Raw genomic sequence first — 23,894 nt, forward strand, 5'->3', positions numbered from 1 at the left:
GATACCTGAATGTAATTCTGTTCTACATGTAAGAATCAAAGCTTGGAGATAAATTCAGGATCTGTGTCTTTTTCACGTTGATAGGAGAAAGTTTCATGTTATAACAATAATCCAGAGAAGTGTAACATTGTGTCTGTACATGACAAAAAAAAATCATGTACAGACACAATGTGCTGGAGTTTACAAGACTGTCAGATTATTAATAGACAATTTGACTTAACTGATTAAATTATACAATTTGTAAACTGTACAAAGGCTACAGCCTTTGTTAGTTTGATTTCAATGAGATCTTGTTATAACAAGTTTAAAATGTCATTAATAATCTCATTAGTAAGATGCTTCTGTATTTATTTCCCATCTTTGGCAGCAAAATGCTTGACCAAAGAAACTCAATGTTATTTTATAGAACTGGAAATGATTTTAGACAGCAAAAGTTTAAGACTATTAGTTAAGACTGTTACTTGATTTTATAAAACCACAGTCTCATAATAATATTATCTTGTCTATAGAAAAATCATTTGCTCTGAAATGTGCTTTTTATTCCATCTGAACTCCATATCTACAACTAGACTGCAGTACAAACTTCAGGCTTTGACCAACACACATCGTATAAACACACACTATGGATTCTTTTTGCTTTTGCAACCAAACTTTCAAACAATGAGAAACCTAAGAATAGGTTCAAAACAACCTTAAATATTTCATCACTGTCAGTAGAGGCACATGGAAAGTTATGAACTCCCCGTTATTCAGCTGCTTGTAGATGAAAATTTCAGCAACAACTTGAAGTTGGGACGTCTGTCCTACACGTTGTGGAGGAATCCTGGCCTGCTCTTTACATCGTTGCTATAGTTCAAATAAGTTATATAGCATTTGTTTATGCAGGCTCTCTTAAGCACCAATTTCTTTTGTTACAACAAACATCTGAAGCATATTTTGAGGGGTCTAGTCATGACAAAAATAAAGCCAAATTGTGACTTGGTGAGCTACAGCAGAGTGACTGTGGCTGCCACTAACCTTGGTAGTGGTAGGGATGAGTGGGGTGACCTCATTGAGGCTGTGTAGATGAGGAACCAGCTCCAACCATAGGTTGACCTGAGGGAAGAACAAGAAGGCATCATGATAGCTTAAACTAAAGAAAGAATTTAAAACCTTAGGTTACTGTTTGCTCTTTTTGAAAGTAAAATGTATTTAAAAGTATAAATGATGTGTAAAAGTATTATACTACGAAACTGACTGTAGATAGTGGGTCTACATTCAGCTTCCTGGTGGAAAAAAAAGGTATTGTACATGAAGGTAGGGTGCCTGATGAAAAACGCCTAAACAGACCTATCTATAAGAGATAAACAACCAAATGACGGCACTCAGTTTAGAATATATAAAGGTAGCATTAGGCCTGTACTGCAACAGCTACACAATTGCCCACAAAATATTACAACTGATCTCTAACAAAGTTATTAGACACACCTATTTTGTTATGAAATACAAACTGTTGATGGTGTTTAATTCTAACATTTTAGAGCCTTTCTCCCTTTTGTAACATTAGCCTCTAATTAACAGTGTGTACCTGAAATGTAGCCAGCTTTTAAAAGGCCCAAGCTGCATGACTTATTTAATGTTAAAAAACATAAAACATTAAATAAAATTATATTAAACACTAAAAGACTAAATAAATCAGAGACAGGATGGTGGTTAACCTTGTTTGCCCGGTAGTGCTCTTTGACCCGAGGCTTCAGGCCGATGTGCAGGTAGAGCTGGTCCTTCTGGTTGTAGCGTGTCCACGCCACTTCTTCAAAGCGATTGGGCTTTGTGTGGATGAACTTGGTGTCTTGTGGTACAGGTTGGTTTGGGTCCCTGAAAAGAAAGTGTATTTAAGTGAGTGTATTTATATCAGTAAAACAGAAAAAAAACAAGGTGTCATGGCTGCTCCAGTCCTCTTCTGGAGCATCCATAAGAATGTTACATACCATTCTGTGGGAATGTTTTTTGTCATGCCCAAATGTTTCAGACGATAAAACAGAAATTAAGATCAGAGAAGGCAAGAAAATTTTAAAAATGCTGTTTTTAAAATGTAATTTTATTGAATAAAGGTTCAAAGTTAACCAGACTACTGAAGTGTTGGAAATGCCAGAACTAGGAAATACTGTAAATTCAGGAGCAGAGTTTTATCAAAACGTTTTTTTCTCATTGCAAGTTTAGATCGCTTCATAACAAGATTTATATCTCCTTAAAATAAAATGGTATTGTTTAAACAAGAAAGGTTGTAACAGTAAAACAGCAACATTTTATGGGAACGCATGTCAAACTCAAGGCCTGTGGGACAAATTTGGCCCGCCACAGCTTTTTATGTGGCCCTCCAGGGCTGCATAAATAGAACCTTCTAGGTAAACATTTGTGTGCTTTAAAATTGTTTTATCAATCAATTCCAAGTATATTCTAACTATATACTGCCAAAGTAATCAATGTAAAAGCACATTCAATATTATTTTGTGGTAATAAATACTCATTGAATGCAGAGGATATACATACACACATACACACCCTGGTCTGGAAGATGGAGAGTCAGAGGAAGCCTCTTTATGACTTTTTAAGAAGTCATGATCTGTCAGAGGATTGTATTGTTATATATCATTAAAATAAGAAATGTTCTAAAATCAGACCCAATCGTTTTAAACTTTAACAGGGGTGTTAAGGGGTGCACCAATTGCACTTTTCTGGCAAATCGCAGATTACCGATCTTTTAAAAGCTTAACCTGATGATTCCAATTGAGCCGATAAGTTTTTTCTCTGAAATGTTGCTAAATATAGCAAGAAAGTTGCTTAGTTGGCAACAGTGGAATAATTATTATTAACTGCAAACATGAAAACATGACCTGGTGGGCCGGTCTGTCTGTCAAAACTCTCTCATGGAGCAGAAGAGGACAGTGGTTGATTTCTAGACATTTTGCTGAGGTGGACCAGTAGATAAGATCGACTTCACATGTACATATCTGCCGATCACCGACATCCCAAAATGAAGGAAATCTGCACTGAATAAATCAGTGCACACCTAAATTCCACGCCTCCAGCAAGCAATTTTTTCTCTATAGCTGATGGTCCAGAGACTCTGGACTAAGCAAAATGTAAAACAAGGCACTGGACTTTCATCAGGCAACCAAAATACACGAATGGCCTAAAATTCCTCCACAGCTGTATAAAAAACTGGAAAAATACTATGAACCAATGAGACTAAATTCTATTTTTTTTTTTTTTTTTTGTGATTTGTGAATCTTGCTACATCTGTTGTAAAAGTAGTGCGACATGTTAATGGAAGCAGGAAGTCTGCTCTAATTTAGAAAATCCTAAATGTTTGGCTGTTAGCTCTTGTGCTTAAACACACATGGATTTTGCAGCATGACAATAATCCAAAGCACACTAGTAATCGTGCGTCTATGTGAATGGCTCAAAAAACAAATTCAGGGACAAATCATTTTTTTCATTGCAATGTGGATCAGAGTTTCAGAGTAAACAGGTTTTGTGTACAAAGAAATCAAGAAGGCATTGTAATCTTCCCAAAACTTCATTAACCTTACGGAGGTTTTTTGGTCTTTAAAGAGGGCAAATACTTTCTTCAATGCAATATTGCAATATTGTATACAGCCAATATAGCATCAAGCACATTTAAAATTTAGCAGTCAGAATTAAAACTTAAACTGAGTACTTAGAGCAGGGGTGTCCAAACTTTTTGCAAAGAGGGCCAGATTTGATAAAGTGAAGATGCCCGGGGGCCAATAGTTTGTTCGGACATTTTTTAACTACAAAAGTTTCATGCAAATACACACCGTTATAAAACAATTTTCATTGTCACAATTATCTTTATTTTTCAAATGACAAAATAACCAAATATAAGCCACTCAGGCAGATGAGAATAACTCTAAAAACACAAATTCTGCCTTTCATTCATATCTGGAGAGTCAGATAACATTGAACAAACTGTATGAAATACCTTAAATTTACATGAGTTTAAAAATATCTTTGCCTCAAGAACATTTTAAACAGGAGTTATAAGTAATGCAAAGTTGTCTGTTATTATTAAATCTTAAAACAAGTGAATTTTGCTCATCATTTACTATATCTTTCAGAAAGTAATAGTTTGTCACATCTACAGGTTCATAACATCAACAGTAATAACCAAATCTTACTCAAGAGTTTAATAAAATTAAGTGCCATAAATGTTCGATTGGCTCTTCACTGCTGATAGTGACAGACGTTACCGTTCAAAACACTCAGTTTCATGTCCTCAACTCTCAGTGCCACACTGTTACTGCCAGGCAAACATTTTTCTCAAATTCTTGCTTCTTCTCAGGGCAAAATGTTCTCCACCATTTTCATAACACAGTCTTTGATAAATGTATCTTCAGTAAAAGGTTTGCCATGTTTAGCTATTAACATTAACTTCGTAGCTTGCTTTGGTGGTATTTTCTTTTGACTCACAGGCCCGCGTGAAGAATCGCTGTTGTGATGCCAGTGCAGCTTGGAGCTGCTTCACTTTTTCAGCACGGTCACTTCCTGTTAGCTTGTTGTATGTGTTAGCATGTTTAGTCTGGTAGTGTCCTTTTACGTTGAAATCCTTAAACAAGGCAACCGTCTCATTACAAATTAGACAAGCACAATTGCCTTGATTTTCAGTGAAGAAGTATTATAATTCCCATCTCTCTTGAAAGCGGCGGCCTTCACTGTCAACTTGTTTTCTTTGCAGTGGCCATGGCAGAAATGAGTGGAGAGCGGTTTGCTGCATGGAGGCAGAGACTGATAGTATTAAAGTGGTGCTGCCACCATTTGGTGAAAGGAGGAATTACAGTTTCAAGTTTTATGATTTATTTATTCTGTTTCACAGTGCAGGCGGGCCATAAATAATACATTATAAGACGGAAGCTGCGGGCCGTATGAAATCTGACCGCGGGCCGTGATTGGCCCTCGGGCCGGACTTTGGACATGCCTGACTTAGAGGATCTTTTGAGACCACACTGTATAATTATTAAAATTAGAATATTGAACTGAGCATGGCATTTGCCACAGGCTAATCGACGTAATTATAACGATGTTGTAATGGAGTAGTGAAGTGCAGCCCACAGGTTTCATATGATGTGAGTCACCACGGTGTCAGAAATCACATCCGATAAACTCCAAAAAGCTCAGAAGGTTTTGTTTTTCAAAATGTTCTGACAGAATCAAAGGCCTTTAGGTAGAGAGTAGCCTCCTATGATTAATTTTTAATCTTAAATTTGAATGATAAAAAATAATGATAAAACTTCATGTCAGAGATTAAATTCTTTTTTTTTTATTTGAAGTGAGCATATTTATACATAAATTACATATGCTTTCACCAAAGATGTTGTCAGGGTGAAGATGGAATTCAGCCATGCAGATTATCTCATTAGGTTTTGCTGTAATTAAAACATCATATTATGCTCCATCTACCTCACATATTAGCTGCTGGACTTAATACCACAGAGATCACGGTCAGTGTAAACACTGATAAGCATTCCATATGAAAACCCTCCTGAAGTTTAACATACAGGTGGATTTTTAGAAGACATTGAACATGAAGTCCTGTGCTATAAACTCCTAATCTGAGCTGAACACTGTGCTGCAGTGGCCCATTCAGTCTTACTGAGCGCCCTATTGTCTGAGAGCGGCATAAGGAGCCGGCCAAAGCTCATCTGGAACATGCTTAACCATTCAAATGGGTGGCATAAATATCCCAGGTACCGAGCATTCCACGTCAATTTGGGGTTATATATGTAGATCATTAGTGGCTCTCTGTTCCCCTTAGGGTTACTGCATGGGGCTCAGAAAAAGCCGATGTACCCCTATTATTCCTCGAAAAAACAATTACAGCCATAGCTGGACGCTGGAAGGCAACGTGAGACAGAAGCAGGAAAAGGGAATTTTAATTTTAGGTCATAAAGAATGTCCCTTTGCCGTGCATGACCATTAATTAATAATGAATTTAAAGATATGTGGAGGGTGTGTAAGAAGAATACCAATGACACTGTGGGGTCCATAAAACCCAGCAGAGCTGTTCACGACCCCCTCAGTCATCAAACAGAGTTTAATATTGAGGAAACACAATTACAATAAAATGATTGACTTGTTCATGGTCTTGCAATGGCAGTTGTATGTTGCTCTAATTATCCTGGTAAAAAGCCCCTTACAACATGTTGCTTCTAACTAGTGGTGGGACTCCATTAACATTTTTAATCGAGGTGATTGCAGGGCAGTGGTGTGCCAACAGGGCCTGCGAGGCCTTATCTGCTGCTCTATCAGAACCCTTAAGATATCTTAGATATATATTTAACACCTAAATTATGTTTGTTCAATTAAATTTTATGAATTTTCTTCAAATAGTCTACTCTTGTTTCTTACGTTTGTCTGAGCTGTGCCACTTCCCATACATGTTTGTGTGTTTCGTCCAATCAGATTTGAGTGTCTATGTGCAGCCAGGAGCAGGCTAATCTCTCCACAGCCCCCACAATAAGGAGACCTTGTAATATTGTGCTTTTTTCTTTAGCACTAGTGGCTTGCATAATTGTAATGTCATAGTGGTGCATGAAATCAAAAAAGTCCCTCTGATGGCACCAGATGGACGACCCACCTCTGTTGCAGGGTCTGTATTTAATTAACTGCAGTTAATAACACTTTAATCAAAAGCAATATGATAAAATATGAAACATTTTCAATTACAAAAATGTTTTTTTCTGTAAACAGACATGTAAGCTAAACAACATAGATGTTTGTTGTTTTTAATCTGTTCTTCAGATTCTCCAACCATCAGATTAGTGCAAAGTTATATTCTATCCATTCATCTTTCCAGAGTTTCAGGAACTCCTGATCATTTATGGAGCTTCTTTAAAAATGTGTAGATGCTGACATTAACATTGGGGATGTCTGTGCTCATGCTGCATGTTTAGCATCATGTTGCTATTTTAGGCTTGAATAGTATTTGAAAATAATTATAATGTTTTTAATTTTCATTTTTTAACAAATTAAAATCAATGTAATTATTTTGAATTAGGGTTGAACTGAAGACTTAAAATGCTATGTAGATTATTCTAAAAGTCACCAATATAGGCAATTGGCACAACTTTCATGTAATTGTCCTACTACGTGTTTGACTCAGTGGACAAACAGTTGATCCCTGATCCCTGCTTTGGGGTATTTACTGCAGTGTTTTAATTTAATTCCCTGTTTAACTCCATCATATCCACATACAGTTTTATTTTCCTTTCATGATTTTTCACTTGAATTTCAGTATTTTTGAATTTTTACTGAAGCCAATTTAGTATGTGGGTAACATAAACTACAGCATTTCCTATATTTCTAGCTCAGTCAATGACAAAAGTAATGTTTAATTCTCTACATAAAAACTAAGCATCATTAACAAAATTTTTAATGTGTTCATACCCGGTCTTGGCAAAATTTGTCCAGTAGGTCATGACAACAGCACTCAGCATCACATCATTCTTGGAGAAGTTGCATGGAAACAGCTCTGTCGGCCCAATCATCGGCAGCCCAAACACATATGGGATCTCATCACCATGCGCTGCGTCTGCCCACGGTGGTACCTAATGAGCAGCAGATGAAACAAATCACATCAATATTATTATGTCTGTGTGACAGATGCAAAACATTAGTTAGCAAAGCGTCTCAGAAAAAAAAAAAAAAGTTTGACAATCACTAACACATCATGCTAGTGGAAAAACACATTCAGCTGAGGAAAACAAATGAATGTCAAAGTTTTAATATTGAATTATGTGTTATACATTTTTTGGAGTCAATTTTGGTGTACTACTTATCACAGATTGTATAATAAGTAGTAAGTATTTAGATTAGCAAATTTCAGGGCATTATGTTGAATAGAAAAGGGTCACACTAGAGGAGACAGGGGTCTTTAAAAAAATCTAAACTTTGACAATTCAAATGGTGTGGTCACTGAACATTTTTAAAATAAACTCATATAAGTTCATAGTAAAGATCACAATCAGAATTAACTTATTTTTAAATGTTAAGATTTTTGACAGGTATTAGAAAATTACATTTATCTATAAAATGACAAAAGATTGGACTGCAATTAGGAAATCTAATACTTAAATACCTGCTATTGCCTTATCCAAGACCAGTTTGCAGTAGCAACAGCCTATGTTGAGAAGATGGTAAAATATCTCATGGTAGGCTTGTTTGTATATTAAAGACATCCTTAATAGATATAATTTTTGCTTTCTCTACTTGCAACTGTATCTTCACTGAAATAGATAATAATACAGTTCCCGTCTGTGTACTGTGCTCTACCTATTGATCTCCCACTCTGCTATGTCCCCACCTATGAACAAGACAGCAGGACACCTAGAGCTTCCCTCTTGGGGCAGGAGCACAACAGCATGAAGCTGTCAATCAGTCTTTTCTGGCTTTTTAACTTGAACAACATTAAAAGAACCCATGGTATAACCAAAGAGAGACGTACCTGTTCTGTCTGACAGTGATGGTAGAAGGCATAAAAGTATGTTGGCGACCCAAAACTTGAGTGCAGATCAGCTGTTGCTACAGCCGGGGCTACCCACTGGTGATCAGTAAACAGGGCCAGCAAAGTCTTCCGCCGGGTCTCCGGGTTGTGCCTGTCGGCCCAGTCCGTGTACATAAACTTGATGGTCTCACGCAGAATATCTTTACCCTCTGGGTAACCATAAAGGTCATCAACAAAGCTGGACACTGCATAGTCAAAGTCATTGGCCTGGACACCATTGTCATTGTCAACGATGAGCTCCACAAACTTTAGGCCTTCACCCTGGTTCACTCCCAGCATTATGTCATAGTTGAGAAACTCACCTGGAAACATAAGCATAGACCGCTATTAGATCACAATCCAGAGCAAAATGCATCTTCAGTAGAGCATGGTAAGTTTAACTGATACCTTGCTCCATCAGTATCTGAGGGTCATCGGGTATTACATCTCCATCAATGACTGGGCCAAAGGCAATGTGGTAGCGGGCTGGCTGGATGTCTTGATCTACAAGCTCCTTGTAATGTTTTCTTTGCAGGCACACCACAAGTTCCACTGTGTCCTCCAGGTTACAGCCCACCTTACGGGCCAGCATCCGTGCATATTTGGCTGGCTGGAAACTGACAGCCCAGCTGGACAGAGCTGTCCCACTCTGGGCAATGGCCCTCTGAAAAAGACCTGAGGACAAAAACACACAGCGTAAATTACTTGACTTTGTTTTTAGATAAAATGAAGAAAGTTTAAGTGAACAAACTGAATAATAAAAAGAAGACATTTGATGAAATCATGTAAGCTCTTGCTTTCTTTTACTAGTTACTTTAACTCTACATTCAATGAAAGAATTGAGCAGTTTTTAAAGAACATGTTTGACAGATTGACCTTGGTAGTTAAGGCAACAACAAATATTACTTTCAAGCACTACTTAATTACAAACGTTACTTGTACAGTGACAGAAAATCAAACATTGAAGAAGACAGATAAGTGCTATGAAAAAAAAGTGTTTACTATCAAACCAAATTCTTCAATTTTGCTTGGTTTTGCTCCACTTAAATGTGTAAGTGAACAAATTTATTCTCAGATGAAGATAATATTTGGGAAAAGTGTCCAAAGCATACTACCCTAACATAGAAAAACAATTCCACCTACTCCTAATTAATGACTGGTTTTGCAATAATTTGCCACAAGATCCACCATTAACAACTTATAATGGCAATGAATCTTTTACATTACTGTGGATTGATTTCGTATTTGGCTTCCTATCCAAATTTGTAGATTTGACTCCAACTTCCACATTTTGATGTTGTATAAATGTGCGGCTGTTTGGTAGTGTGAATGCGGCTCTAGTGACTGGAAAAGAGACACATAAATCCAGTCCATTTTCCATTTCTCTTTGCTTAATAGTTTTTAATGACTCACATTGGAGAGTTTCCATTATGATTTCAGCCTATTGAATTCAAGTCAATTCAAAAATACTTTATTCCCAAAAGAAAATTAAATGTTGTTGTGACTCATATTAATTCAAATTCAGTCTGTTGTCTAGATGAACACCGAGGTCATTTGGATTCATCAACCACCTGCACTTCTTGGAAATTAAATTAAATGATCATTTGTGTTTTTATCTTTAATTGGATAATTATCATATTGTATGGCAAAAAAGAAATGGGCTTCAGCCTTCAGACCAAACTAAATTACTGGTAAACTTACCCCAGGTTTGTATGTGAGACAATGAAAAAAGGAATCATTTTGTAAGTACACTTGTTAGGTGAAGTTTACCTTTAGTGGAGTTGCTCCAGCGGTTGCCCTCTGAATAGTGAGACAGAGTGAGGAGATTTACACATGATGCCCCAGCACCCGAGCCAAACACGGTGATGCGTAGCGGGTCACCACCAAATGCTGCTATGTTCTCACTGGTCCAACGCAAAGCCTGGATCTGATCCAACAAACCATAGTTCCCTTTGGCTGCTTGGTCACCTGTACTCAGGAACCCTGCACAAGACAACAAAGGGAAGAGGGATGTTATCACTCTTGTGTCTTCAGAATATGGTTCAGTTACAGAGCACTGATAAACACACTGATATGGATTTTGGGAAGCTACACATAAACAATCATGGAAGACAAATCCATGGTAGGCGTAGACTGTATTGTAATGAGAACTCCTCCAACTTTCAGCTTAAAGCACTGGACCCTTCAAAGCATCTGATCAGCTGACCGGAGGGACTAGTTAGAGTAGTTGTGATTTATAAGTCTGGTGATGTAAGAAGTGGCCCAACCATGAAGAGATTTCTACGTAAACAGCAGGATCATGACAGACAAAATAAAAGTTCACACTGGTGTAATACGAACCTTTCTTGCAGTTGCTCAATATGTAACAATAGACCCTCAAAACAAGGGTCTGGGCAACAATGTCAAGATAGGGAAAAACTATGATTTCTGACATGTAGAAGAGACTGAAATCTGTTTATACCCTCACTACATGGTAAGATGTAATGCAAAACTTCCATTTTGTTTTTTACTTGGAGGGCAGTGCAGGAGTCAGTCGAAGCAGTGAATAATGGTGATACTTTTTACACAACTAGGATGTGTTTCAAACAACACAGAGTTTGATAGGGGTCACGGAGTGGATATGCATGAGGTCAGGGAGTCACATTGTGCAGTAGACTGTTGAGGACATTCTTTAAACAAGATGCAGGAAGACATTCCATACGTTAATGCATTGGGTTCACGTGAGACATTTCATGCCCCACATGCTGGGCATAGAGTCTTCTGTGTTAGTACTGGCTGCTGAATGCTTTGAAAAAGGCCTTTCTGACACAGAAGTTGGACTTGTGATGCCACAACCTTTTCCCTCTAGTTCCTGCTTCTTGATGTTGTAGCGCATTAATCAATGATCATGTGCAAGCCATTACAGGTTTACGAGGTGCCATTTGTCAGTTTGTAAAATTACACAGTGAATAATTATGATAATATCTTGGGCTATGGCACCCCATAAATATTTACTAAGGAAGCTAAATAATTAGCTCTGAGCTAAGTATTTAGCTTTAAAGTAAATACTTGGCTTGCTAAGTAAATGCTTAATTGGCTAACAAAATATTTAGTTAACAAGCTAAATATTTAGCCTGGTGTTAAATATTTAGTTAGCAATGTAAATATTTAAACATTTAACATTTAAATATTTGTTTTGTTAACTATTTAGTTAGAAATTGTGAAATTTAGAAATGAATGAAAAAAACAATGAAAACGTGACTTTAAAAAATGCCCCCCAACCCCATTTTTACTTTTATGACAGGGAAACCCAAATTATTGCTCTTAATTTTTGACTGTAATTTTACAAACTGGAGCCTATACAGGTCTCCATCTGGGCCAATTTATGTCTAACTCTGACCTTTCCTTTTCTTGTATTTAATGTTTTCGGAGGCAATGTGGGAGCTTTGCTGCCAGATACTATATTAATTTAAGTCTTCCATATGCTCTAAAAGCTCATGCAAATAATTAATGAATCCAAAAGTCATTTTACAAAATAAATGCTTCCTCTGAGTCCTAGTCATGCCACAGTGGACACTTTAATAATCCCTTCTTTGTTTTTTCTCAGTTCAGTATAAACCCAGAGGTAATCACGATCTTGGAGGCTGACTAAAGCCCCATTGCCACCCAGGTATGAATGTACTGACAGGGACCCTCCAGTATTTCCAGAGGGAAGCTCTGGTCTTTTAGAGCAATTTCATGTCGAACACACAGCAGCGCTTCCTAATTCTTATTTCTATGCTAAAAGCTCCATTACCTACCTCACCCATCTAGGGAGCCCCCCACAGCCCACCAATGAACTAATCCCCCAAATTCACATTCTGTATTCAGCTTTCGTCTTCTTACTTTACCACTACAGCTAAACGGCTCTAAGAAGCTACTGTTAATGGAGTTTCTTTATCAGCCTATGGTGAATAAAGGACATTACAAGTCTTTGAAGTGAAAATGAGTATTTATGTCAGCATTTTGCTAACATAAACAAACAGGAACACAACGGAGAGGCAGTCATTTTGTTTTCCATCTTCATAACAGCAGCAATATACTTCAGTCAAGGACACTATTGTCATTTCCCCCAAGTACCACTCCATCCCTTTTAAAAGAAATGCCTTTTCCAGACACTACATAATTCCGATTGCTGCCACTTTCTTGTTGCTGTTGTTGTGGTTTATTGTTACAGTATAGCTAACAGAGCTTGAAGCCTTTGATGGATGTTTGACTCTAAAAGCCTTTGAGGAAAAGGAGGGAATACGTTCCTGACTGCTGGAAGGCTTTTAATGTGAAATAGTGTAGGGCACTTAGTGCAAACCAAAGTAAAAGCTAAATTGGTGTTTAAACTCAGAAGTGATTATACCGCCATGCTGAGTTGACTCCACTGGAAATTTGATCAGACGCAGATAGAAATTACACATGGAATATAAATGGGAGTCAGAGTTTAAGCATCAGGCATGATATTCCGCCATTTCAGATGAATGAATCCAACAAAACAAACAGACTGTGAAATATACATGACACATACGCATGTAGAGAGCAATGAATCTATGATTGACACTATTTTGTGAATTATGTTCATTTGTATTGTGTGTTTAATTTTTACACACACATCTAACAAAATTTGTATCAGACCTTTTATGGATACATTAAGCTGCTCTGTCTGGCATTGGTAATATTGAAGCATCCATTAGATAACTGTAAATAAAATCAAATTTAGTACCAACAAAATGCTATGAAGAAATGAACGGTTATTCACCACAGTCAGCACATCAGATCATATATCAGGCACATCAGTGCTTCCTCCCATTAAAAGCCACCCTGGCTCTACACTTGGTCAGCAGCACACTGCTTTCTTCCTGTTGAAGGAAAGTCATTTCATCCAACTGTTTCCACAAGCTTGCTCAGGAGGAGGAATTGCTTCAAAATTGACGACAAAATCATCTGGAATTCCTCAGATGTAAGATATCTTAAGTTCTAAAATATAACTGGTTATCATATATCTCATAATATATTCTGAACCAAGCTGGCCTGGATAACACTAATTCTAAATTTATAATTTGATTATGAACTGGGCTGAAATGAATTAGCAGACTGAACTCGACTCCTGTATGATATGAAGCGGACATAGTTAGATATAGATATTTTTAATTTTTAACCAGTGATCCCTACAGTGGCTCACCTATTCAGTTATTTTTTTAGCTGTGCTTTGAAAACGGTTCCACACTTCTTTTTTTTTTAAGCAAGTTCCTAAGCTGAGAGTTGGGATACCTCTACTCTGCATTTCAGGGCCTTCCTGCTTTCAGCTTTCCTTTCTGCTGTTGTGCAGGTTCTGACAGGTGGGATTAATCAAAGAGTCTGGGAGCGCCTGGTCAGTCCAAATCAGATGATCAAAGTCTTCCTGGGACTTTTCCTTCCTGCGGGCACCCTGTTGGTTTGGTCTGATTTTGATGTCTGCATTTTATATAACCATATTAACATCCTTCTACTAATGCAACAATTTACTGATGCAAATCAATTTGCATGTTTAGATGATTTCGATTTTATAATATGTACTCAAAATTTCTTTTGTTAAAATGAAGGCTTAGGGATTTGTTCTGCCATGGATGCAGCATTCACATCAAGTGATTGCAGAAGAGAATCAGCTAAAAAGGTATAGCCTGACATAAAGGTTTTGTCATTGCATATATAACTCGTCTGGTGACATATCTTGATGATTTCTATTGCAAATACAGTATTTTTTTGTTTTGTTTTTCAAAACGGTGCAACACTGTGACATTTTAAAGAAGCACACTTCAATCAATCAGGATGAGTTGGTAGGCTCTATGTTATTTAGAGCTTCAGTTTCTATGTTTAAAGTTAAAAATGTAAAGATGAAAAGTTGTCATTTTACAAAGTTGTCTTTTGAAAGAAGAATTACAAGGCTGATCTGAGTAAACTTCCACATGGGAAATCATGATTTGTTACCTTAACATATAGTCTTATTTTAACTTAATTTATTCCAAGAAATCTTTTCTTGTTCAACATTTTACAGCACATGTACATTAGCCCTTTCATGCATGAATTATGATCCTTTGTGTCAGAATTTTTTTTCCATTTTTAAAAATATTTTTCTTAAGGCATAAAAAAGGTAGGAAATTTTTTTTGTAAAAATTATTTATTTTTTATTTTTATTTTTATGTGATCAATTGTAATTTTGTCCAAATACAAAGTTGTTATTTGAAAAATACATCAGTAGTATTGTTCCTTAGGGGTTATCTGATGTCACAATATTTATTTTACTTGCAAGAGTCGTCTACAGTAGAAGGAGGGACCGGGTCGGTTCTCATGCTTTTTTGTCTGTCGGCCATATTGTATTTAACAAAAATAATTTCTTGCATTTGCAGCTGATGGCCAGTAGTATATTTTATGATGCATTAGTGTCCACTTCAGTGGTCTGTGTGCATTTATAACATAAAAATCCACAGGAAGCACAAGAAAATGGCTTTTAGATAGCTGTCCACTGTAGTGACCACTATGCATGAAAGGGTTAAATAACTTGGTTGTTGTTCATATCCTCTTCAATTGAGTTTTTATATATATCATATTTGAGCAGTACATTTTTTGCAGCGTAATGTTTGGTGGTTGAGCCGGCCATGCTCAGACAAACAAACAAAGACAGCACTGAATAAAGAAAGTGTTTGGTTCAATGACCTTTGGTGAGAAATGTTTGTACCAGCTGGTTAAAATCAACATGCTTTGACTGTTCAATAGATCTCAGCTGTGCTCAGTATTGACTGCTAGGTTGTAAATGTTGGCACTGACATGCTGAGCTAACATGACAGACATTACAGCCTTTCGCTGATAACATCATGTTGGCCCTATTATGAGAAAAAAATCCCAATAGAAGCTTTGACCTAGAAAAGGAAATGAGTGAAAGATTTAAGATGTAACTGGAAAAAATGCACCACATACTCATATTCATTCCCTTTCATCTGTAACATCTGAATAGATGCTGAACTAGTTTACTTCATTTTATTTATTGTTTTTGCCATAAGGTCTATTTTTAATCAAGCATGCCATACTGATTTAAATTAATGTGCTTGTTATGAAAAGTAATTAAGCATAAGATCGTATGCAAATAGCACCAAAATAAACATAAGAAGGATAATAACTGTTCATACACAATTTCCAGACAATTACTGTGGAAATACAGTATGTTTAATGTGCCAATGCATGATAGACAATTAAGTTATTAATTTTGCACTGCATCAACAAAGAAGCACCTAAATGCATCGCGGTATGTCTGAGCATATGATTGGCTCCCAGATGGGCTGCTTGTCTGTCTGAACTGTTGGCAAAGCGAAACTGCAGCAGCTGAGGGTGGCTTACTGCTTACTAACCAGTAAAGAACTGGCTTGACCAATTATCACTGCTGGTGAAATCCTGATTTGCAGTTGGGGTCAGGTTTTATACTATAGAGCATAAACTCTGACCCTGGCACAGAGAGGAAGAATCCGACTCACAGCAATCTCATGGAGGTGTCCGCAAAATGTTACATGGTGTGTATTTTGTTCATACGTTTGATGCCGATCAAGCAGAACACTTGACAAAGTAAGTACAAAAAAAATTACAATACAGTAATCGATTACAATTAGTAATTATAGTACAATTAGTAATCGATTACTGTATTGACTACTCTGACAATTAATCTATTAAAAAAATTGGCTCATTCTGTAGATTTCTCATCTAGCCACTTTTTTATACCATGTTATAAAATACAAAGTGCAAATAAACAAATAATTCAATTCCCTTTTTAAACAAGAAATGCAAATTTTCTTACCATAATTGCAATAGCCGCATTCCTTTAGTGAATGCTTGATATAATTTGTAGGAAAGGATCCATCTGGAGATAAAAAATTCTTCAAACATCAACATAGGAAAATCTCAGTCTTTTCTGCTGGACTAACACAATATCACTAATATTAATAACATCAATAACAGTGTAGAGCTGGTATGTTTGTTTTTGGATTAATTGATTGATAAATGAACAGAAAAAAAGTGCTGAATAGAATTTTATTTACTTTTATTTATTTTATTTTATTTTATTACTGAATTTGGACAGAGTCATGCTAAAACTACCACTTGACAAGATCTGGGTTAATGTATTTACAAACAAAGAAAGTTTTCCATCTTAAATCCAAAATCTATAGATTTTTTTTTTTTTTTTGCAGTTTTGATTTAATTACTGCTCTCAGTATGTTGCTCTTTAAACTTATGCCCATTTTTGAGTCTGTAAAACAATTTATTGAATACTAAATTAGTTGATGATTATTTAAATTACTGAGTCATCACATTCATCAAGATTAATCGATTCAGATGTACAAAAACTGCCTGAATTCACTTCCCTAGTGGGCCTCACATAAACACAGACTTCTGGAGCTGGTTTCCTGTGCTGATTATGGGTCTATGAAGGACTTGCCTAAAAAGACACCCTCTGATCTGCAGGACTGAAAGCCAGCATCTTGACCTCTAAGCTCCCTGGAATGACAATAAGAAGGTGAACCCTGATCCGGGAATCCAGCTTTTATCCCTTCGATCTCTGTTAACACAGAGGGAAAAGGCTGGATGAGGAGAAAGATGGGCATTTTTTTTACCCTTCTCCCTGCACACATACAGTATGTTTCTCTCAGTCATGGTCGGTGGACAATAATCCGCTTTCTGTTTTCTCTTTCTCCCTATCCATCCTTTTGACTCTGGATGTCAAGAAAGACTGAATAAAAAGAGCTGCAGAGGAAAATGTGGGAGAATGAATACTGTCACCGAAGCATGCACTCTGGCAGCAGACATGCTTTATTATAGTTGCTGCAACTGGAAGAAAATGTAGATTTCAAAGAACGACAGAAAAAGCAACATGAGGGTGGAGAAAATAAAGACAATGTTTCAGCTTAGAGAGACTGATAAAGTAGAGAGCCCACTGTCATTAAATGTTAAGCAATAGAGAAATATATTACCAACAAGAAAGGCAGTAAACAAATACACTTGATTAATACAATTCAGCAAAACTGTTTCTTTTTGTTTGCGTTTGTTGAATGTAGCACGCTTTTACATGTAAAATTCATGATCTTTATGCATCACCTGGGCAACAAGCACTTATAAAAGAGGACAAATAAAAACAGCTCATTGGGCCGGCAGACACCACCTGGAAAACACTCTAAGATCCCCCCATCTCTTCTAAATACTTTATGTGGCAGTATTCTGATTCACTGATACAAAGACAAAGCAGAGAGAGAGATGATAGAAACGATTTGCACACCTTGGAAGAATACCATGATTGGTTAGCAACTAATCATGCTAACATTAGCACCTTCCTTCTTTTTTTTATATATTCCTTTATTTAATCAAGTAAACCCCGTTGAGATCTAGATCTCATTTTCAAGAGGGACCTGAAACAAACTTCACTCCCCGTCGGGGAATCGAACCCCGGTCTCCCGCGTGACAGGCGGGGATACTCACCACTATACTAACGATAATTTCTAGCTTCTCATTGGTGCAAAATGATAAGAACATTGCTTTTTAATGAAATAATTTGTTATAGTTGTAGTCAAACTGGTCAAAACTGATAATTCCACACAATGATTGTTAGAATAATTATGTTTTGTTATCATTCTTACATAAGTAGTTACCAGTTTGTTTTTCATTTAAAGGTTTAGTATTCACACCCCAGAGAGGAGGAATTTATTAAACCGTGTGAAAGACAAAACTTTGCTTTTTCCCTAAACATTGAAGCTGCAGCTGCTTTCTAATCTAGGGATACTCCTTAAATGGCCTGTGTGTTCTTCCTTGTTTCAGAATAGCCATTCTTTGATTTATCACTCTCCCACATTTCACTCTCGACTCCCTTCTTTCTCCTGCTTAATAAGAAGACAGGCTCTGCTGCAGGGAGTCAGAATGCATGGTAAACACCTTGGAGAAGTGTTTGCTATGTTTTCTCCTTCTGCAGAAGCTTGGTTGAAAACTCATAAACGTTGTCTGTGGTTCTTTCTTTGTATTTAGGTAAACAAAATACCTATCATTGATTCTTTAAAATAAATATTGAGATTAATAGAACGTCTATATCAACAAAAAAATATGTCATATATCATGTTTTAGCTTCATGGCAAATATGTAGAGCTGTTCATTTAATTAGTTGATCAATTAATTTGATTTTAATTGAAAACTACATATGAACAAAATAAAGCATTGAATAAATAGACATATAACCTCAACAACAAAAGTATTCATTGTTTTTAATCTGTTATTCAGGTTTTCATCACAAAAAAGAGATTCATAGCATTAAAATGTGTAACATATTCAATATATGTAATAAATAAGAATTCACACATTACTATTATACTTTAGTACCCTGTACTATATAAAGCACAATTTGTGACAATCTGAACTCTATTTGATGAAAAAGGGTACTTGTAATTTTCCAAAAAATACAATTAAAATATCGTCTTCTCATGTGCATGTCATTTCATTTCATTACAACCTGGGGGAATGCATCTTTCCATGTTTTTATTGTTTACCTCACTATTATTACTAAAATGTTTATAAGTCAAAGGAGATATAAAGATGGTAAAAGTGCATTGAAAATGTTTGAAAATGCTATAATAAGTGTGGACCTGTGTTTGGGCATTTTGGTTGGCAAAAAAAGGGTAAAAACAAAACCTTTTTCATTTTGTGTTACATTTGAAATTTAAAGTACTTTCATATCTGATAGCAAAATGACTGGTCAAACAATGTGTAAAAAGTATGCATCAAAAGCTTACCTCACACACCTCCCAGTGTACCTCACCCCACTGTACAACAAAATATGCTACAGCAGCTCCAAATATTTACATAGCCTCAGCAATGCTCCATTTATATCTGGTCCATGCACACAACAGCGCAGACAACGGCATGCCGAGGGCAACTGGCTGGGGAAAATGCTGACGGGGCACAACACATTTCTCACTAGGAATAATGAACATGGAGCTACAGGAAGTTCATTCATTCACCCGTTATTTAGACAGCGCGAGGATGGAATGAGCTGTGTTTCTCAGGTGTGCTTTGTTTGCATGGTGACAACTTAAGGTGTACATCCATTGAAGAATGGCTGGCTATGTGGTGAGCGCTGTAGACACAGTGTCTTATAGACAACCTTAGGTTAATTACAAGACTACAACTACAGAGACACACTGTCATCTGTCAGAAGAAAGCATTTCATGTTGAAAATATGGGGTTAAACTACCTTCCGCATGCTTTAGTTTTGTGAGGTTATCCTGACTCAGCTATGCACATGGCAAACATGTAGAGCTGTTCATGATGACGTGAAAATGTTCTAAAATTATACATAGATTGACTTAGTAAGACACTATAGGTTTAATCTGAGTAGAAATGGATCAAACTTATAATTTTTACCAAACCACTCATTGATACGCAGATTGGTAACTTGAGGTTCAGAGTTTTGCCCTAGAGCATATCCGCATGTGACGAGAAAACTTAACATCTAACCTTCAACTTTCTGTTTGCAAGATGGCTTCTTTTCCCACTGAGCCATGGCGGTTCCAGAAGTTGAGTACATACTGTATGTTTATGTCTGAGTGGAGACCAACTGTAAATAACAAATGGCCTGTGCTTGTATAGTCTATGAACTAGTCCAAAGGACTCCATCCTGCATTCAGGTATTCACGCATTCACGCACCCCTTCACAAGCTGATGTGAATTCATTCACATCAGTGTGGCCTGGGGCAGAATGACAGAGATCAGGACGCTGTCTGCGTATAGCAGAAAAAACAAAACAAAAAAACAAGTTTGGCCCTCTGACCACCAGCAGGTAGGCTGGTGAAGTGTCTTGACCAAGAACCCGACAACAAAGCAAGATGGAGCGGGGATCAAATCGGCAACCTATCGGTTACAGGACAAACTCCTACGACTGTTACCACCGTCGTTCCTGTCACACTGAAATCTTATTCAGTGAACATTTTAGATTTGCGGAGTTTGTTGGGAACCTAGGTGTTTGGTTTTATTTGTGGGGTTTTTCTCTGTTCGCCTGCTGCTTCATCTTTTATCCACCAGATGGTGTTAGAGGCTGCAAACTTGGAGGGGCGTGCCCGCTGACTCAGTCAGCGCACCAGTGACTCATCACCCAATCATCCTGGAGCTTAAGAGGAGCAGACTGCCAGCATCTCGCTGCCTGGGTGTTTGCCAGTAATGGTACTCTGAGCCCTTTGAGTTAGCTCTTTGTGTTTTCCTTAAAAGACCTTCTAGCAATCGATTCTTGTTGCCTCTCTGTCTCTCAGGTGATACTTCATGACATCTTGGAAGTTACCCTGTGAAAACCCTAAGACCTGGCCCCAAGACCATAAGACCTGGCTTATGGATTTCCCCTCCTTGTGACGCCGTGGATAGTTACCCACTGGTTGCCCGAGTCCCTTCTTCATCTCTGCAGATTACCGTTCCTGGATTACCCAGCTGGGAGTTGGCTAGCTCCTCTGTTCTCCTCCACGCCTGAACTTACCTGTCCGCCCTCCACCGCAGCCTCCACGTCATTTACCCAGAACTTACTCAGTCAAGACCTCACTCTGGAACCTGGATCACCTTAAGGACACCCACAAAAATACTGAAACCACGAACCAACAGTTTCCCTCTTCTGGGTAGAAGTAACCCTCAAATCAAGTAGGACCAGTCTAATTTCTTTTGAAGTTCCAGTTTTCTGATTACCTCAAACTCACCATCTTCCCTACTGCTCTTCAGTGTGCAGATGACCGCGTGTGCCTACCCCAAGAATCAGACCCTTTCACCAACATTTTCATATTGTTCAAATAAACTTTATTCATCTGATTTTCTGTTCTCCTGGTGGTGTTCTGCATGTGGGTTAAGAAACTGGAACCCATCATGACAGAGTTGGGTTGAAAAACCATCTAGGAGCTCTGAAAACGTCCTCATCTTTATGTTCCCCAAACTTAACTTTCAAATGATGCTACAGTATGTACTACCAAGATGGTGGAAGGCAATGTTTTTCCTTTGTCACTAGCAAATTCTTTGTAGCGGTTGTAGTTCATTTTTCTAACAAAAGAACTAACCTAATGGAGTGTCTTGAAAGTGTAATGACACACTAGAGGTACCTAGAAAATCAGCCACAACACAAAAGTGAGCAGAAAACTCAGATTATTTATTAAAAGACAGGAAGCTATTAAAAGCTATTAAAAGGAGGAAGCTTGAGTCCAAACTCGAGCAGAACAGTGTGAGAGATGTGTGGAAAGGAATGAAGAACATCGCTGGAATGAAGGGGAAGGACACATAGATATCTGGTGGCCGGGATAGAGCAAACCAGTTCAACCAGTTTTTCAACAGGTTTAGCTCACCTCCTGCTACTCCCATACCACCACCAGCCCCCCACACATCCACACTGCCCCAAGTTGTTCAACCCACCTTCCGGCATTCTCCAGCACACCACCTCTCCTTCAGCCCCCCATCCTACCTCCACCCCTCCTCCCCCATCTCCACTGCAGACAACAACACCTACCCCCAGCTAACGGTGACTACAGGCAAGGTTGAGAGACAGTTGGAGCGATTACACCAGGGGAAGGCTGCAGGACCTGATGGCATTACACCACGGATCTTGAAGACCTGCTCCATCCAGCTGGCCCCTGTACTGGCACACATGTACAACCTGAGCTTGAGGCTGGAGAGAGTCCCGCTGCGGTGGAAGACATCACATGTGGTTCCTGTTCCCAAGAAGCCAAGGCCAGCCGACCCAGAGGACTACAGACAAGTTGCTCTCACATCTCATGTGATGAAGGTCTTAGAGAGACTGGTCCTGGCCCAGCTGAGGCCTCGGGTGAGGACATTTCTAGACCCCCTGCAATTTGCCTACCAGCCCCACTTAGGAGTTGACGATGCCGTCATCTTCCTGCTGCAACGAGCACTGTCGCACCTGGATGGTGGAGGAGACACTGTGAGAATCACATTCTTTGATTTCTCCAGTGCCTTCAACACCATCCAGCCTCTGCTGCTGGGTGAGAAGCTGCGGAGGATGGGTGTCAACGACTCAGTGATCTCCTGGGTTACTGACTACTTGACAGGCAGGCCACAGTTTGTCCGTCTGGGCAGTGTCCTGTCTGATGTGGTGGTCGGTGACGTAGGAGCTCCACAGGGAACTGTGTTTTCTCCCTTTCTTTTCACCCTGTACACCACTGATTTCCAGTACAACTCTGAATCATGTCACCTACAGAAGTTTTCTGATGACTCAGCGGTTGTCGGGTGTATAGGGGATGGAGGGGAGGGGGAGTACAGGACACTGGTGGACAGCTTTGTGGAGTGGTCTGAGCAGAATCACCTGAGGCTCAACATTAGTAAGACCAGAGAGATGGTGATTGACTTCAGAAGGAAGAAAATACCTTCACGGCCACTGAAGATCAAAGGGGAAGTGGTGGAGGAGGTGGAGGATTACAAATACCTGGGAGTTGTAATCGGCAACAGACTGGACTGGGCATCTAACACTGACACTGTGTGCAAGAAGGGGATGAGCAGACTCTATTTTTTAAGGAAGCTGACATCCTTCAATGTGTGCAGCAAGATGTTGGAGACCTTTTATCACAGTGTTGTTGTCGGGGCCATCTTCTTTGCTGCTGTTATGTTGGGGAAGCAGCATCAGAGCCAGCGACTCTAATAGACTGGACAAAATCATCAGGAAAGCTGGCTCTGTACTGGGACTAAGGCTGGAGTCCCTGGAAACTGTGGTGGAGAGGAGGACACTGAAGAAGGTTCTGTCTATTATGGACAATAAACAGCACCCTCTCCACCACATAGTGGACAGACAGTGGAGCACCTTCTCACATAGGCTGCTCCAGCTCCGCTGTCATAGGGACAGATACAGGGAATCCTTCCTGCCACATGCCATCTCACTGTACAATAAAAGCTAAATCATTGTTCTGCACTAATCAGTCCAATTTTGCACAACTGCACTGTGGCACACTTGCTGTACATATATTTACATATACATACTGTATCTGCATTTTTTGAATCCTTACAAGGACTGCTCTAAGTTGCTTTTTATATTGACAGCATGTTATATTTTATCTTGTCTACATTGCTACTCAGTGGTGGTTGTTGTGTGTCTTGTCTCTATGCTGCTGTAACTGCGAAATAATTTCCCTGCTGGGATGAATAAAGTAATTCTATTCTATTCTATTCTATTCTATTCTATTCTATTCTATTCTATTCTCAGACCGGGCACACTGGATCATCAGCTGCAGCACTGTGAAGGGGGTCGGAGAGGAGAGATTGGTGACTGGAGAAATAACAAAGAAGAAATCTGTTGGTGTGTAGGAAGGGAACA

The 23,894-nt window shown here is 38.3% G+C and overlaps 1 protein-coding gene across 3 annotated transcripts in view; it reads right to left on the reverse strand.

The window, feature by feature from the left end:
• The window catches only part of nlgn1 (neuroligin 1), a 363,572-nt gene that overhangs the window by 11,387 nt on the left and 328,291 nt on the right, over nucleotides 1-23,894 (reverse strand). For all 3 annotated transcript variants that reach the window (XM_028027192.1, XM_028027190.1, XM_028027191.1), the window contains 6 exons: nucleotides 10,313-10,525; nucleotides 8,951-9,217; nucleotides 8,504-8,865; nucleotides 7,447-7,607; nucleotides 1,698-1,854; nucleotides 1,018-1,095 (listed from right to left, as the gene is read on the reverse strand). In XM_028027192.1, coding sequence (XP_027882993.1) covers nucleotides 1,018-1,095; nucleotides 1,698-1,854; nucleotides 7,447-7,607; nucleotides 8,504-8,865; nucleotides 8,951-9,217; nucleotides 10,313-10,525 — 1,238 coding nt within the window. The remainder of the gene's footprint in view (nucleotides 1-1,017; nucleotides 1,096-1,697; nucleotides 1,855-7,446; nucleotides 7,608-8,503; nucleotides 8,866-8,950; nucleotides 9,218-10,312; nucleotides 10,526-23,894) is intronic.

The sequence above is a fragment of the Xiphophorus couchianus genome, chromosome 9 (assembly GCF_001444195.1).
Source record: "Xiphophorus couchianus chromosome 9, X_couchianus-1.0, whole genome shotgun sequence".
Taxonomy (NCBI): Eukaryota; Metazoa; Chordata; class Actinopteri; order Cyprinodontiformes; family Poeciliidae; genus Xiphophorus; species Xiphophorus couchianus.